Genomic DNA, 15,914 nt, shown 5'->3' on the forward strand with positions numbered 1-15,914 from the left:
ATAATATCGTGTCAGTGTTAAATGCTACTCATTCTGTGGTTACGCAGCATGTCCTTGTTATTAGGAGATACACACTACAACTGTTGGGGGGAAGTGATATCACATCTGCAACTTTCACTTCAGAAAAAAATGTACATACCAACCATCTGTATAATATATGTGTGTGTGTATATACACACACACGTATATGCACATAGATAAAGCAAATGTGGTTAAATGTTAATATTTGAATCTAGATGGAGGGTATATGGGTGTATTCTTGCAAATTTCACTAGGTTTGAAATTTTGCAGATTAAAGATGGAAAAAAAAAAGCAGCAGCTTTGGCATTGGACCTTGGACCTGGTGCATCTAAATGTTAATTGTACCACCTTCCACCCCACCTCCCCTGTTTTTTTGGTTTGTTTGTTTGTTTTTGTTTTGCTTTGGGGCTTTGGGCAAGTTATTTCCATCTCTTGCCAAGGGTTTTCCCCCACTGTAAACAGGGTTAATAATATTCCCTGCCCCAAAGGGTTATGAAGATGAAGGATGGTGGATGTAGGGAGCTGACAATGCCCGGTGCAGAGTGATCGCGCAGTTAACGCCGGCTCTAATTATGCGGATATATTTGCTAAGACAGGTTCACAGGAAGGAACACATCGATGGGAAAGTTGGAATACTCCCACCTGAAAAGTGCTGGTGCCGTGGTAGAAAACCACAAAATCCCTCCTTCTCTTTATTTGAAAGAACTGAGGTGTTTTGGGAGTGCCATGAAATCCCATTCCAGGGGCACGAGTGGTGTGTCAAAGAAACCCACTGCCGGTAAGGGGTAGGGGTGGGCTAGGGTGGAAGCCAGCAGAGTAGGCGGAAGGGCCGACCATGGTCTGAGGAAGCAGGGAGGTGTGTGGCGGGAAGTGAGAGAAACTTTTGGGGCCTCGGGGCTGGGAGGTAGTGACTGTTGTCTCCCTTCAGAGTGGATGAGCCACTGGTCCCTTTACCTGCTCTGTCCTGCCCAGGCCCCTTCTCAGAGAGCCTGTGCCCCCGGGCCTGCTCACTGCATAGGGCCACAGCCCCCAAATCCAGGGTGGACACCAGATGTGACCAGCCCTGGATCCAGTGCTTAATGCTCACGAGGAAGGGGGGTTCCCGACAGGAAGTCAAACCAGGAGCCAGCTTTGTAATTGCGTTGAGAATTTTAATGAAAATCTGATTTCTTACATTTGCCAGTCAGCCCTTCCCAGTGAGGGGCTGAGATGGGCGCTTTGGTCATGGGGCATGACCGTAGGAGCCCAGTCTCCCTCCCTCCTTCGCCTCCAGAGGTGCTGACATCTTTCCTGACTGCAGAGCGGTGGCTGGGCGAGGGCTCTGAAGCTCGGAGCCTAGAGACCTCCTGCGCACAAGGCAGAGCCCCTGGAGCCCTGGGAGGCTTTTACAGCAGCTGCTGCGGGTGGTGGAATCTGTGCCCTCCAAGGAGCGGGTGGGAGGAGGGCACTGGGGGGAAACCTCCCAAGCTGGTTAGGACAAGAGCAAGAAGCATTTGCACAAGTTCAGGTTCAAGGCGTCCTTCATCCTAGCTCAACTCTAAAGCGTTGATGTACTCCTGCACCCATTTCTTCTCTGGGTTGGCGCACACCTGGCGATTCTTTCTGGTGATAAAGCTGTGGGAGAGAAGAGGGTGAGACCTGTCAGTGCTGGGAGCGCCAGTTTTGGAGATGAGGTGGATTGAGGCAGTGGGGGAATGATACTGGGTGGGTTAGTTTTGGAGCTCCATATGATTGTATTGGTGGCGTTCAAGGAAAGAACATTTTCTCTTCTGTTGGGTCAAAGGGCTCCAAGCCAGGAGCAGTCCTGAGTGCACTTTAACCCCCCGCCCCCCAAGCCGCAAAAACACATGCAGCCTGGAGATCTAAGGGGATACGGGGCCCTAGGAGCCCAGGGTTGAGCTGGTCAACCACTTCTCAGCACTTCCTGTTTCAGACCCTGTGCTGGGTGCTGAAGATGCAGAGAAAAAGAGGTGTCCTCCAGGAACTGAGTCATGGCTGAGTAAGTGGGAGACGAGGTGGTGAAACAAATGTATGATCTGGCCTTAGATAACACAGTGCCTGGCACACATAGACACTCGACAGAGGAACCCATCTGTGTGTGCCTGGGTGAATGGAAGAAGGGCATGAACTTGAGTCTTGATTTCACCACTTACTAGTTAGATCACCTTGGGCAAATCACTTAGGGCCTCTGAGTCTATACGTTTACCTCTAAAATGTGGAGAGAAATAATTCCTAGTTAGCACAATTGTTGTGAAGCTCAGATGAGATAGTATATATAAGTTAGTTTTGAAAAATACCATGCATGTGTTGTTATTGGGGTGCTGCGGGACCTCTGCTTTAGGGTGGATCAGAGCAACATGAGCCCAAAGGTCGCGGTACTGGACACCGTGGCTCGGAGAGGTTGAGGACCCTGAGATGCTGGCAGATGTCAAAGCACTTCTACCAATTAACCGGCCAGAATGTGGAGGTCGGTGAGGGCGGGAGGCCTTATCTCTACAGGTGTTGATGGTGTAAGTTGGAAGGCTCACAGGCCGGGGATCATGGGCTACGTCCAGCTGCCTGCCTCACCTGTTTGATGGGAGACTGGTTCTCTCTGAGGGACACCCTGGGCCTGGCCAGCGGTGCTACCCATTAACGTGTTACTGTGGAGCTAACCCTGCCTATGTGGACCGTTCTCATTTTGGCTTCTCCTTCAGGATGCTTTCCTGCACCTTTCTGAGATGTTTCCAGACAAAGTGAAGGCTTAGGTTATCTGATGAGAATGAGGATTTCTTGGCCCCTTTTTGTGCTCTATCATGGAGAGCGTTTTTTCTCCGGGAAGCTGCTTCCCCTTCTCTGAGCCTCACTCAGAGCCACCTGACCACCTCTCTTTCTCCCCTGCCTGGCGTGCAGAGAAGAGAAAGGGAGCAGAAAGGGTGTACTGGGCTCTGGTGCCTCCTAGTATCTGTCTTCTTGTTTGGGGTGGTGAGGGAGCTTCCGATGCAGACGCTGCCCTCGGCAAGCCAGGTGTCATACAGGAAATCCTGCAGACTTACTGTCCTCTTTCCTCAGCCCCCTTGGCCTGAGGCCAGGAAGTCGAGAGGCCAGGAAACCGACATGTGGGGGGAGGGTTGCCCAGGCCTCCTGCTCCTCCCCCTGCCTCCTGAATGTGATACTGGCTAGCAGCCCCCGTTGCCAAGCCTTCTCTCCCTGCCCGCTCTGTGGGGAGCCTCTCCTGGCCTGACTTCCCTCCACCTTCACCTGCCCCTTGAGAGCAGGTGTGCTCAACGTGGCTGCCCTTCTCTCCTGTGCACTTCCTCAAGTCTCTGGCCCTGGGTCTGGCACACCGTAGGTGCTTAATGGATATTTATTGAATGAGTTAGTGACTGAGTGTTTTGCATTCACTCATCAAGTTTCACTTGTCACTTCTACGTATATAATAATACATTTAGAGGGGGATAAGGATGATGATATAAGTTAACAACTTATCAGGCACCTAACTGTGTGCCAGGAAATATTCTAATTTTATCTTTCTTTTTATTATTCTCACTTTGACCCAGTGAGGGAAATACCTCTATTTTGTCTTCACTTTGCAGATGAAGAAATTGAGGCTCAGAGAGGTTAAGTGACAGGCCCAAGCTCATGCAGCTACTAACTGGCAGAGCTGGCATTTTAATAAAGACAGACTAGCCGGGACAGCCAAGACTGCTGTATTCCTGCCACTATGACATCGGGAGACCCCTTCCTCCTATAAAAAAGTGTCACATCTCCGGCCCCAGCACCCTTTCCTCAGCTACAAACCCTTCATCTTACATTCCCTGCTGGACTTTCCTTAGAGTTGTTGTGCTGGCACCTTGGTCCTTTCCTTTTTTTAAAAAATTTTTAAAATTTTTATTAATTAATTGATTTATTTTTGGCTGTGTTGGGTCTTCGGTCCTTTCCTTTTTAAACAGCTCTTCCTCAGGACTTCAGGGGGCTCCACCTTCCCCCTTCTCCAGGTCTGGGTTGAAACCTCAGCATCACACGGTCACATCCGTAAAGATCAGAGACCTAACCTAGCCCATCAGAGTGGGGAGGATCCTTCAGGAACACCTTGTCTAGCCTTTTTCCACGATAGCTGGGGGATCTGAAGCTAGAGAGGGCGGAACCATGGCTATTTGAGCAGCCGGAGGATGGGTGGGAGTGGATGGGGCACCACCTCTGAGGGCTCATGGCCGGGGGACTGGCTCTGGGGCAAAAGGTGTCCCTCCCTCACCCCCTGGAGGGTTCCACAGGGCTGAGACTCACACGACTGCTGCCATGGAGCACTTGCTGCTGGTGTAGAAATATTCCCGGAGGTGGGTGCGGGGCAGCGGGCGGGAGAGGTAGGCAAAGCAGCAGGGTGTGGTGTCCGAGGCATCTGGGAGAGGGAAGAAAGAAGACTCCTGGATTCATTGCCAGTGCACACTGGGTATTGTGCTGGGTGCTTTATATGAATTCTCTTTTTTTAAAGTGTTTTTTTTTTTTTTTTTTTTTTTAAATATTTATTTATTTGGCTGCGCCGGGTCTTAGTTGCAGCATGTGGGATCTTCGTTGCCTCATGCGAAATCTTAGTTGCGGCATGTGGGATCTAGTTCCCCGACCAGGGATCAAACCCGGGTCCCCGGCATTGGGAGCATGGAGTCTTAGCCACCAGACCATCAGGGAAGTCCCTATATGATTTATCTTGAACAGACTATTATCCTCCTTTGGCTGAAACTGAGGCTCAGAGAGGTAAAGTCACTTCGCCATGGACACACAGTGCCAGAGTGGGGATTCCCTCACCTAATCCTTGAGCCTTCCCTCTATACCACGACCCCATGCCTTTGGCTCTGAGGGCATCCTGCGTTTCCTCCGGGCTTGTCTTAGGTCTTCTGCCCTTATTTTTGCTCTCCTAGGATCCTCAATGGATTCAGAACTTGGTTTCTTTGAGACCTAGGGTGGGTTGCGGGGAGGCTTCCAAAACTTAGACTTCATGACTGAGCCAGGACCCCTAAGAGAGGCCTGAAGATGCATATTTTATCCTGGGACCCTCTGGCTGAGGCATACTGAGAAGGGCTCTGAACAGAGAAGGAGGACTTTTTGTTGGTCAGTTAATTCAGGATGGCCCCGGGAAGTGTCAGTTGCCATTTCCCAGCAGAGTAGTAGTGTTTCAGAGCCAAACAGAGCTGGGTTTGAACACTGCTTTCCTTACCTCCTAGTTGCATGACCTTGGACAAGTTACTTAACCTCTCCGGGCTTCTATAAGTCGAGGACAGCTACTCAAAGAGTAGATGTGAGCATTAAATAAGATGATATTTGCAAAGCAATCAAAACAATGCTTGACCCAGAGTGGGCATTTAATTAGATTTTGTTATCCTTTATCAAGTCCCATTTTTTTTCCATCTGTGAAATGGGGGGAATATGACTGTCCCAGGAGAGTTTTACTTAAGTGCTTAGAAGCTTCTTAGAAACCCTGCTGCTGCTAGACATGAGTTAGTCGTGTTTGGAGGTCAGCTCGAGCTGCCCCTGCCTGCTAGTATCCCCAGCATCAGTCCACACTCAGTGAGCACCTGTAGGGCTTGGGGTGTAGACCTTGATGACACATACAAATTGTTCAGAGGGTCCCTGCCATGAAGTGGCTTTGAGATCTATCAGGGACAACTGGACATCTGGGTAAAGCAGTACAGGAGAATGTAAATCATAGGGTTCAGATGGTATAAATGCTACAGTTGAAAAGAGGGCGAGGTCTGGGCCAGTCTAAGGGTCGGACCCCGGGGGCTGTGGTGGTCAGGACCTGGACTTACATGGGGAGGCAGATGCAGGAGCGCAGAGGGCAGCCATGGCGAGGATGACAGCGAGGGCGGCGGCGGAGACCTTCATGGTAGCTGTGAGCAGAGGCTGTGGGAGATCCACGTGCTGTCTCAGGATCCTCTGCAGGGATCCTCTGCAGCTCAGGCTGGCCCTTTATAGGGAGCCCGGCCAGCAGAGGGGGCGCCCTCACTAGGGGAGTTTCCGAAAGAGCAGCCACACACTGGCTGATATCATCAGTGAAATTGCACAAAACAGAAAAGAAAACTGAAATAGCCTCCGGAAATTTGAGTCTCTCTCTCTCCCTCGCACCTCTCTTGACTGCCCTCCAATCCAGAGTGAGCTCATCACTTCCCTCTTTGCCCTTGAGAACAACCAGCACAAGCAGCGGTGGTGGAAAAATCTCTTCCTCTGCTGGCATCCTCAGCTTCGTCTGCCAAGGCAGGGGTCCTCCCAGAGGTCAGGAAGCTGCTTCCCTGGGGACAGGAGGAGGGGCAGTACGACAAGATCAGAGCCCAGGTGCCCTGGCTCTCGCTGCAGTGCTCGGGCCGCTAAGTACTGCTCACCATGAAAAGGTTCATGGTTGGGACATCCTTGAAACTGAACGAAGTGGTGGTCTGGATTAGAGCCGAGGTCCTTCCTCCATTCCAAAGAATTGGATACAGTCAATCTTCATCAATTCCTATTTGGATAATTCAGAATTAGTGACAATTTGGCCTGGGTTGGGCTGAAGTTGACTTCTGAATTATCTAAAAGTGTCTATTGACAGTAACAAAGGCAAACACATTAAAAAAAGCGTAATTTTAAAAAAACATAATCTTACACCAAGGATGTTTTTTGTTAACTATTGTCATATATGTAACTTGGTGGCTGAGGGTGACTGAATCACCCAGAATGGGGAGAACTTGTCTCATTTCTTCCACCCAAAGACTTTGAGGCAGGATGGTTATTATTCTCCTTTTATAGAAGTGGAAACCGTGCCTCAGAAGAGGTCATTAAGGTCCTCGAGGTCACACAGCAATAAGTGAGATTTGAACCCAAGTATTTCTTTTTTTTTTTCAGATTGACTTAAAAAAAGAAACTGAACCATAGTTGACTTACAAATTGTGTTAGTTTTAGGTATACAGCAAAGTGATTCAGGTATATGTATATGTATAGATACATATATATCTATATATACATATTCTTTTTCAGATTCTTTTCCATTGTAGGTTATTGCAAGCTATTGAATATAGTTCCCTGTGCTATACAGTAGTTCCTTGTTGTTTATCTATTTTATATATAGTAGTGTGTATCTGTTAATCCCAAACTCCTAATTTATCCCTCCCTCTGCCCTTTCCCTTTGGTAACCATAAATTTGTTTTCTATGTCTGTCAGTCTGTTTCTGTTTTGTCAATAAGTTCATTTGTATCATTTTTTAGATTCCACATATAATTGATATCATATAATATTTATCTTTCTCTGACTTAGTATGATAATCTATGATGTCTGACTTACTTCACTTAGTATGGTAATCTTTAGGTCCATCCATATTGCTGCAAAATGACAATATTTCATTGTTTTTTATGTCTGAGTAATATTCCATTGCATATATACCACATCTTTATCCATTCATCTGTTGATGGACACTTAGGTTACTTCCATGTCTTGGCTATTGTAAATAGTGCTGTTATGAACAACAGGTATCTTTTCAAATTAGAGTTTTTGTCTTTTCTGGATACATGCCCAGGAGTGAGATTGCTGGATCATATGGTAACTCTATTTTCAGTTTTTTAAGGAACTTCCATACTGTTCTCCCTAGTGACTGTACCAATTTATGAATCCAAGTGCTTCTGATGACCAGGCTCAAGCTCTTTCCACTGACCCACATCATTCAGGCAGTTAAGCTGTTCTTTATCCTCTCTAGGTGCCAGGTGCTGTTCTAAACTTGTCATAAGAATCCTCTCATTCCCTCCTGACTCGTTAACCAATTACCAATAGAAGCACAGTTTTGGAAACCATGGCCCATCTCATTTAAAGAAATAAATTGTAAGCACTTAAGAAACATCCAACCATCTACACAAAAATGATCTGCCTGTTTGAATTGTTCCCTTCATGTAATCCTCTTAGTCGGCAAACATGTGGGAGGCTGTGCGGCCTAGTGGTTAAGAGCAGGGGCTTTGGTGTTTCATTTACAAGCCAGGTGGCCTCCTACAAGTTACTTCATCTCTCTGGTCTCAGTTTCCTCATCTATAAATCAGGGATAATAATAGTGGCCCCACCCACAGCTGTTGAGACAATTAAGTTGCCATAAATGTGCTCATGCTTGTAAAGCTCTTAAGTACAATGCCTGACACTGTTAAGTACTTAATAACATTAGCTATTATTATCGTGTTATTATTGAGTAAGAAAATGGCAGTCCCTTTAAGGATATTCTATACTGTAGGTTTTTTGGCAATCTAGACCCCACCCCCCCACCCCGCCCTGGACCCCAGTTGATGTGGATTAGTGAACTCTATTACGAAGACTATTTTTAAGCAGGTGGGTCAGTTGAGTCTTAGAGAGGTTAAATGACTTGCTTAAGGTCACATTTCCTAAAGTGATAAGAATTCAACATGGAACCCAAGTCTGTCTTGGTTCCTAGCTTCCTACCGCACTGCATTGTTTCTAGAGAAATCCCGAAACTTTTGCTAAGGCTGTTTTTCCTTTTGAGCTCTATTTCTGTTGCCTTTCCTTGATCTCAGTTTCCTTCTTTAAGGAAGAAAGGAAAGTACTTTCCTGGATACCAAATACGCTGAGTTGGGACACGAGCTGAGGACAGAGCTGAGGGAACCACAGACGACCAACCTCATCCCCATCTTTAAATCCCAGTGAACGTTTCTGCTGTGTGTAAATGTGTGTGCATGTCTGTGTATAAATGGTAGTGGGAATAGGGAGGGGGTAGGATGGCAGGGTTGCTAAGCAGGAATAGGCAGTGGGTACATCAGGAGTATTTTTCTTCCCTTTTGGTGGTTCCAGTGGATTGTGGGTGTGCAGAGGAGAGAGAAGAACCTGACTGTAATTCCATTTCTGCCACTCACTTTCTCCTGTGCAAAATCAGAGTTCAGACTCACGGAATCAGTATATTCTCTGGCTCTAAAGTACTGATTCCACGAGGAAATCAGAGCGCCTGTGTAAATAGTACAGTACCTGGTACAGGGTGGGTGTCCAATGAATGGCAACTGTCATTATGATTTACCTGGCATTCTGTGTTCCTGAAAACCAGGAACGCCTGCCTGTCTGACTCACCGCACTGGCGGTCGAGAGGATCAAGGGGAGTGATGACAGTGGACGTGCTTAGGACACCGTCAGGTGAGGTGAAAACGTCACGAAGCTGTCTCTGTCCTCCCTATCCCGCCAGTGTGGTTGGCCTACACCGCCCCATCATTCCTTGCTGCCTCCGCAAATTGTCACTGAGAATTGCTGTGACCCAGGCAGCCCTCTAGGCACTGAGGACACCATGTGAGCCAAAGACCTGCCCTCTGGAGTGTCTGTTTGTGTGGGGGGGAGGGGAGAGCTCACCCAGAACAAGGGAAAACATACTCCTTTACTGTGAGTCAACTTTTCACTGGTCTTGTCTTAACTCCCTGAACACAGTAACAATGTCCTATGCTTTTTTTTCTTTTTTTTCTATTTGTTTTTTGTATTCTCCCCCTGCATTCCAACAAATGTCTTGGACATGATAGATGCTTAAATTAATGCTGCTTTAGTCTTGATAACTTCTTACAGCATCTTGATTAAGTTCACGGGCTCTCTAGTGTCTGACTTCTGGGTTCAAAACCCAGCTGTATTATTAATTCTGGCTTGGAGCAAGTTGCTTACTTTCTCGAGTGAGAGATTGATTCTAACCTGTTTTGGGGAATGGAGCCCTTTAAGAATCTGATGAAAGCTGTGAGCACTTTCCACAAACATGTGGAGACCTACCCAAACACTCACACATGTAATTTTTGCATATAAGAGGTTCATAGACCCAGCAGGCTCACTGATGGGCCTCTCGAGTTCAGAGGGCTGGTTCTCATCACCCTTCCTCCGTCCTGCACCCCTTTTCCTAGCACATCCCGCGCTGAAGCCAGACACGCACTCTGCCCCAGCCTACTGCAGCTCCTCCCCTGCCCTCCTGGCCCAGTCTTCCTTTTTCCTCTTTCATTTCATTTCCTAAGCGAAGCTGGCTGCCTGCTCAGCCTCCCACTGTGATGTTAGGAAACCAAAAGCAGGCAAAGAAAGTGAAACCTCATCCTATCTGGATTCTGAAGCTTTGCTCTGACCTGGAGTTCCCCCCATGACTGTGTGGGGAGCAGCTCTGGCTTTTTTGGCTGCTTTAAAAAAAAAAATGTCCAAAGCAGGGAAATTCCCTCCATCCTCTAGGAATCCCAGTCTGGGCCCCAAGAGAAGCCTGAGGCAAAGTCATTTCCTCCTGATGAGCCTTAATTTTCTCCATTCACAAATTGGAGATTTGCTCTTTGGTTGTGTCCCTCCTCTGCCCTTGTCAACATGTGTCCCACCTGAGCCAGTGAGCTGCTGTCTCCCCCTTCCTTGTGCCTACAGGGCCCTGCTTGGGGTAGGTGCTCCGTTAGTGCTGGTGGAGGTCTGTAGGGGACGGCAGTGTGAAGGTGCAAGGGGAGGCCTCCCAGCAGGCTCAGGGGATCTGCCCAGGTGGGGACAGAATTTGAACCCCTCTTCAAGACTTTTCCTGCTACAGCCTGCCCTTGCCTTTTGGTCCAGCTCTGGTTTGTTCATCCTATGTCATTCTATTCTGTGCCTCCCTTCCCTTCCCCATCCCCTGCTACATTTCACTGTGTCAGGGTACCAACTGTGACGACCGTTCTCCTGTTCAAACACAGTCAGGCTGGAGGGCTGCAGCTTGGCCTCCCCGGCCTCTCGCACCTTCACCACACAGTTCAGGGGCTGTGTACGCCCCACTTGTTTTCTGCAGCTGGAGACCACAGGCGGTGTGTTTGCTGATGTGCTCACTTGCTTCGGGGGACTGCAGGAGCCCACTGCAAGACACCCTGGTGGGCGCGGGGGGGAGCAGCTGTGGGAGCGAGGCCCAGGCAGAAGCATCAGTTCTTCCAAAACTGCCAGGGGCGGGGGGTGGTGGGTGAGGTGGGCAGACGATTTCAGGGCCTCCTCCTCCTGACACTTCGGAGTCTGTTTTTTGTTTTTGTTTTCCTCTGCGTGTTTGTCGGTGGCTTCCCCTTTCTCTGTGCATACGTTCAGAGGACGGCAGCCCCTCCCTTCTGCTGTCCTCAGCCCCCAGGAGAAAGGCTGGTGAAGGGGGACAAACTTGGGGCCGAAATCAGACACATCACTTACTCTCTGTGTGTCTTTGGTCACGTTATTAACTAGTCTACACTTTGGCTTCCTTTCTAGAAATAGGGCAGAGAATCCTAGCTCCTGGGACAGCGCAGAGGATGAAATGAGGCAACCAGTGGACTGCTTGGCACCATTCCTGGCACAAGTACATACTCAGAAGATGATGCCTTCTCTTTCTTTCCCCAAATGTCCAGGCTCTAGCATTTCTTCCCTCAATGTTCCCCCCTCTGTCCAGGAGAGGTGTTCATCTCAGCTCAGTGTCAGGAGGCATGAGGGCAGGAGAGGGGAGTTGATGGTGAGTTTCCACTAGCAATTAGGTGCTGTGCTAGATATTTTAGGCATTATTTCACTGATTAGGAAGAAAACACATAGAAAACAATGATGACTCAGGCCTGCCTTGAGCTCTCCTGCCCTCTGTGTGGCAGACTTCAGAGACTCAGGCCCTGTGCTCTGCCCTTCTCTGGGTTTCTTTCTCTCTGAGCCTGGCCATGGGGCGAGACATGGTCACCTCTTCCCCCTTCCTGGCTGTCCCTGCAGGTCAGCACGCAGACCCTTTTTCAAAGAGTTTCACAGACAGGCTTACAAAGGAAGTGACACAAGTTTCAGAATCTTACAGGATTCTTGTGGCTGTGACCTGGATTCTGCCCCCTCTTTGAGCTGGTCCCGAGAAGCCCCCTGGATTCTTGGCTATTGTGTCCAATCCCGGGGCTGGGGGTCTGCAGTCTCTCGCCTTGCCTCCCCTGTGCATGCCCCCACCGCAGATCATTCAGGCCACAACAGGATGGACCTTAGCACCTCCTGAGCCATTTGCGTTTTTTAGGAACTTCAGCCTAGGAGTGGAAGCCCCCTTGGGGAATTTCCTCAAAATGGGATTTGGAAATTCCGCACCTTAGTCATTCCTAACAGAGGAAGCTTTGGGCAGTGAAAAGAGCAAGGGACAGGGAATTAGGAGACCTGTGCTCTAGTCCCAGTTCAGCGCCAAACCTAGTTGTGAGATTTTGGCAAACCTCTTGCCTTTTGTGGCACTCAGTTTCCTCATCTAGGAAATGGAGGTTTGACAGTATTATTTCTGAGGCCATTCTCAGTTAAAAGATACAAAACTAGAGGATCTGTAGTGTCCTGGAGGAGAGCTGGGGATAGGTGTCTTATTGCCCCTAAAATTGGTTCATATCACTCCTCCTGCAGGTAAGGCTGAGGGGTTATCATTGTTACCCCTTCTTACCTCCCGTCTTTCCAAGGCCTGGGACTCACCTTACCCCTTAGCTCATGAAGTCCTTCCATGGGCAGTACTGCATTCGTCCACTTACTCACTGCTCGGCCCTTTCACTTCACTCACTCCTTCACTCCTTCCATTCCTCCACCCATCCACCCATACCTTCATCTCTACATCTGTGTCATTTAAGATTCTTTGCTTATAAGTGCAGAAAACAACTCTGGCTAACTTAAGCAGGAGGGTAATGTACTGGGGGTAACGCTGAGTAGCTATTAGAATGGATAGAGCCTTGGAGAACCTGACTTGGAAAAAGGACAGGTGAGAAACTATCTGGGTGTTTGGGCAGCAGCTACTGCTTGATAGTCTCATCAGGCCACCACTGTTGAAATAAATGTACTCCAGCCATTTTTCCTATCCACATCTCAATCTATTAAGGATTCAGAGTCCTAGGGAGTGAGGATAACCAGCCAAGCTGGTGTCGTTTGCTTGCTTCTTGGCTGGGAGGGGATAGAGCACCTGATTTGCAGTACCACCAAGACTATATACCCTGGGGGAGAAATAATTCCACAAAAGGATGTCAAGGCAATATTTGGAAGGGGGAACGGATGCTGTGTAAGAAAATTAAATAAACAAACAAAATAAAGAAATAAATTAAACCAATACTCCACCCACCCATCCACCCATCCACCCATCCATCCATCCATCCATCCTCTCAGCCAACCAGGAAACACATTTTTATTGAGCACCCATCATGTTGCAGAGGCCACACCAGACACTTAGATACAGTACAAATCCACCCATCAGAAACATCCCAAGAGTCTCCTCACAAAGGATGTATCTATGGAGCTGAAACAAAGATGAGGACCCAGAGAAAGGAATTCTTGTATATCCATGCATTGGAGGGTCCCAAACAACATCTCTAGGGACAGGGTGACTCATCCTGGATGTGGGCAGATAAGGGGGGGGGGTTTGTGGACATATATCACAGGAGATTTCTTACATAGGTGCACAACAGGATGTGGCCAGGATTAGGCACCAGAAACCCAAGGTCTGCCTCTAGTCTCTTTTCCTCTCTAGCAATGGGCAAGTCGTACTTCATTTTTAAAATCTATAAAACAGGGAAAATGAATATAAGAATCCCTGCCCTGTGTAACTCAGAGAACTGCTGTGGAGGTGGAATGAGTTAGTGGATGTGAAGGTACTTTCCAAGTACAAAGATAGAGAACTGTTTTCGCCATGCTTACTTCTGTCTCCAGAGTGGCTGATGAGAACACCCATGGCTCATGTGTTACTCTCACTTCTTTCCTGCCCTCAATGCCCACCGCCCAGCAGTAACCATGGAGAGGGTCTGTTGAGATTTTTTGTTCTTTAGGCTGGTGGATGAATGTCCAGGGTAATCACTGCTACCCACCTCAGAGCTGTGGATGGTCAGGAATCTGTGGGCTCCAAGTAGGCTGGAAACAGCAGCTGGGTGAGTGTGTATGTGTGGGAGCAGGTCCTGGTTTCTGGGTGAGGCATGTCAACTCTCAGGGCCTGTTTTCTCATCTGTGAAATGGGTGGTTTGCCTGCAGGGAGCAGCCTGTTGGTGGTGCTGGCTCGTCTTTGTCACTTGTCCTAGGACGAATGTCTGGCTAGGCACAGGCCTGCCTGTCTGCCCTCATCTTGTCTCTGCCAGCTAAAGGTCTTTCCTCATATAGAAAGCACTCCCTGTACTGCCTTTCATTGTTGGTGGGCTACACATTGCTGCAACCTCTATGGAGGGCAGTTTGGCAAACTCCATTTGAATTTTTAAAGCATATATTGTATTTAATAAGCACTAGCAATTCTACTTCTAGGAATTTATCTTACATACATATGCACACAGGCATGACCTAATATATACAAGATATTCATGGTTTGTAATAATGAAGGCTGGAGACTGTCTATCAGTAAGGGACTGATTAACTAATTTGGCACTTCCATGCAATGGAATGTCAGGCAGCTACTAAAAAGAATGATGTAGCTCCATACGCGCAGATATGGAATGATCTCTAAGATACAAGAAGTAAGAAACAGAATAGGGACTTCCCTGGTGGTCCAGTGGCTAAGACTCCGTGCTCCCAATGCAGGGGGCCCGGGTTCGATCCCTGGTCAGGGAACTAGATTCCACATGCTGCAACTAAGACTTCGCATGCTGCAACTAAAAGATCCTGCATGCCGCAACGAAGGTCTCGCGTGCTGCAACTAAGACCCGGCGCAGCCAAGTAAATAAATATTAAAAAAAAAAAAGGGAAACAGAATAGTCTATGTAGTGTGCTATGTGTGTGAAAAAAAAAAAGGACTCATGTATAGATTCTCTTTTGGATGCTTGTAAGAAATTGGTAACAATTACCTTCCCTTCCTATTAGGAAGGGGAACAGGAGGGAGGCCTGGGAACAGGGGTAGGAGGGATACTATTTCTTTAAAGCTTTTAGACATTTAAAATGTCAGTTTACTTAGGACAAAAAATATATTTTGAAAAATTGATATATATCATTCTAACCAATATAACTATTCAAAATTAGTATATATTTTCAGTTTCTGGTAAAAAAAAAAAATATATATATATATATATATTTTTTTTTTTACATGAATCCTTCAGCCAGATCCCATTTAGCTTGCTTGATTTTTTTTCTTTTTTGAAAATTTTTATTTTATATTGGAGTATAGTTGTTTAACAATATTGTGTTAGTTTCAGGTGTACAGCAAAGTGATTCAGTTATACATACACATGTATCTATTCTTTTTCAAATTCTTTTCCTATTTAGGTTATTACAGAATATTGAGCTGAGTTCCCTGTGCTATCAGTAGGTCCTTGTTGATTATCTATTTTAAATATAGTAGTGTGTATATGTCAGTCCCAAAGTCCCAATTTATCCCTCCTCCCCCAGAGGGATACTATTTTGCATCTTCAGAATTTGTATCATGTGCGTATTTGGTTTATTTATAAAGAGTCACCTGCAGGATGTGCCCAGGTGTCCAGGAGGAATTCCCTTGGCGTTTCTCAGTCTCAGAACCTCTTTTATCCCTGAGTCCAGTGAGAGACCCAGGTCCTCTCAGTGGGGTTCTCCGAAGCGGGATGACTCACCCAGTGGCTCATCCTTGCTGCCGCCTCTCACCCCACCCCTCGTCCCATCAGGTGACTGGGCTTTTAGAATCACACTTTGACACCAAAAACACAGCCTTATGTGCCTTCCCCTAAAAGAAGACTGATGGTTGGACCCAGGGAAGGAGGGGCAGATCACTATCTATCTCCTCCGACAGAGGGTGTTGAAGTGGAAACGTCACAGGCTTCAGAGTTGCACAAGCTTTGGTTCAAATTTCGGCTTCTGCTGCTGAAGTTGCAAAAACTCAAGAAACTGCCATGATCTTGCTAGATGGTTTGCTTATCTGTAAAATGGGCCAACTATTGGGTTGGCCAAAATGTTCGTTTGGGTTTTTCCGTAAGGTGTTATGGAAAAATTCGAACAAACTTTTTGGCCAACCCAATACTAGTGAGCCCTGGGACTGGAAAGATGAGGGGAGGTCATTGTGTACAATGCCT

The 15,914-nt window shown here is 47.4% G+C and overlaps 1 protein-coding gene across 1 annotated transcript; it reads right to left on the reverse strand.

Moving 5' to 3' along the window:
* Positions 1-1,539: 1,539 nt before the first annotated feature.
* CCL5 (C-C motif chemokine ligand 5) lies at positions 1,540-5,920 on the reverse strand. Its single transcript, XM_061176050.1, has 3 exons — positions 5,805-5,920; positions 4,288-4,399; positions 1,540-1,635 (listed from the first exon to the last, which is right to left on the reverse strand). The coding sequence occupies exons 1-3, from the start codon at positions 5,878-5,880 to the stop codon at positions 1,548-1,550; spliced, it is 276 nt and encodes a 91-aa protein (XP_061032033.1). The 5' UTR covers positions 5,881-5,920; the 3' UTR covers positions 1,540-1,547.
* Positions 5,921-15,914: the final 9,994 nt, after the last annotated feature.

This window comes from Eubalaena glacialis, chromosome 19, assembly GCF_028564815.1.
Source record: "Eubalaena glacialis isolate mEubGla1 chromosome 19, mEubGla1.1.hap2.+ XY, whole genome shotgun sequence".
In the NCBI taxonomy this organism is placed as follows: Eukaryota; Metazoa; Chordata; class Mammalia; order Artiodactyla; family Balaenidae; genus Eubalaena; species Eubalaena glacialis.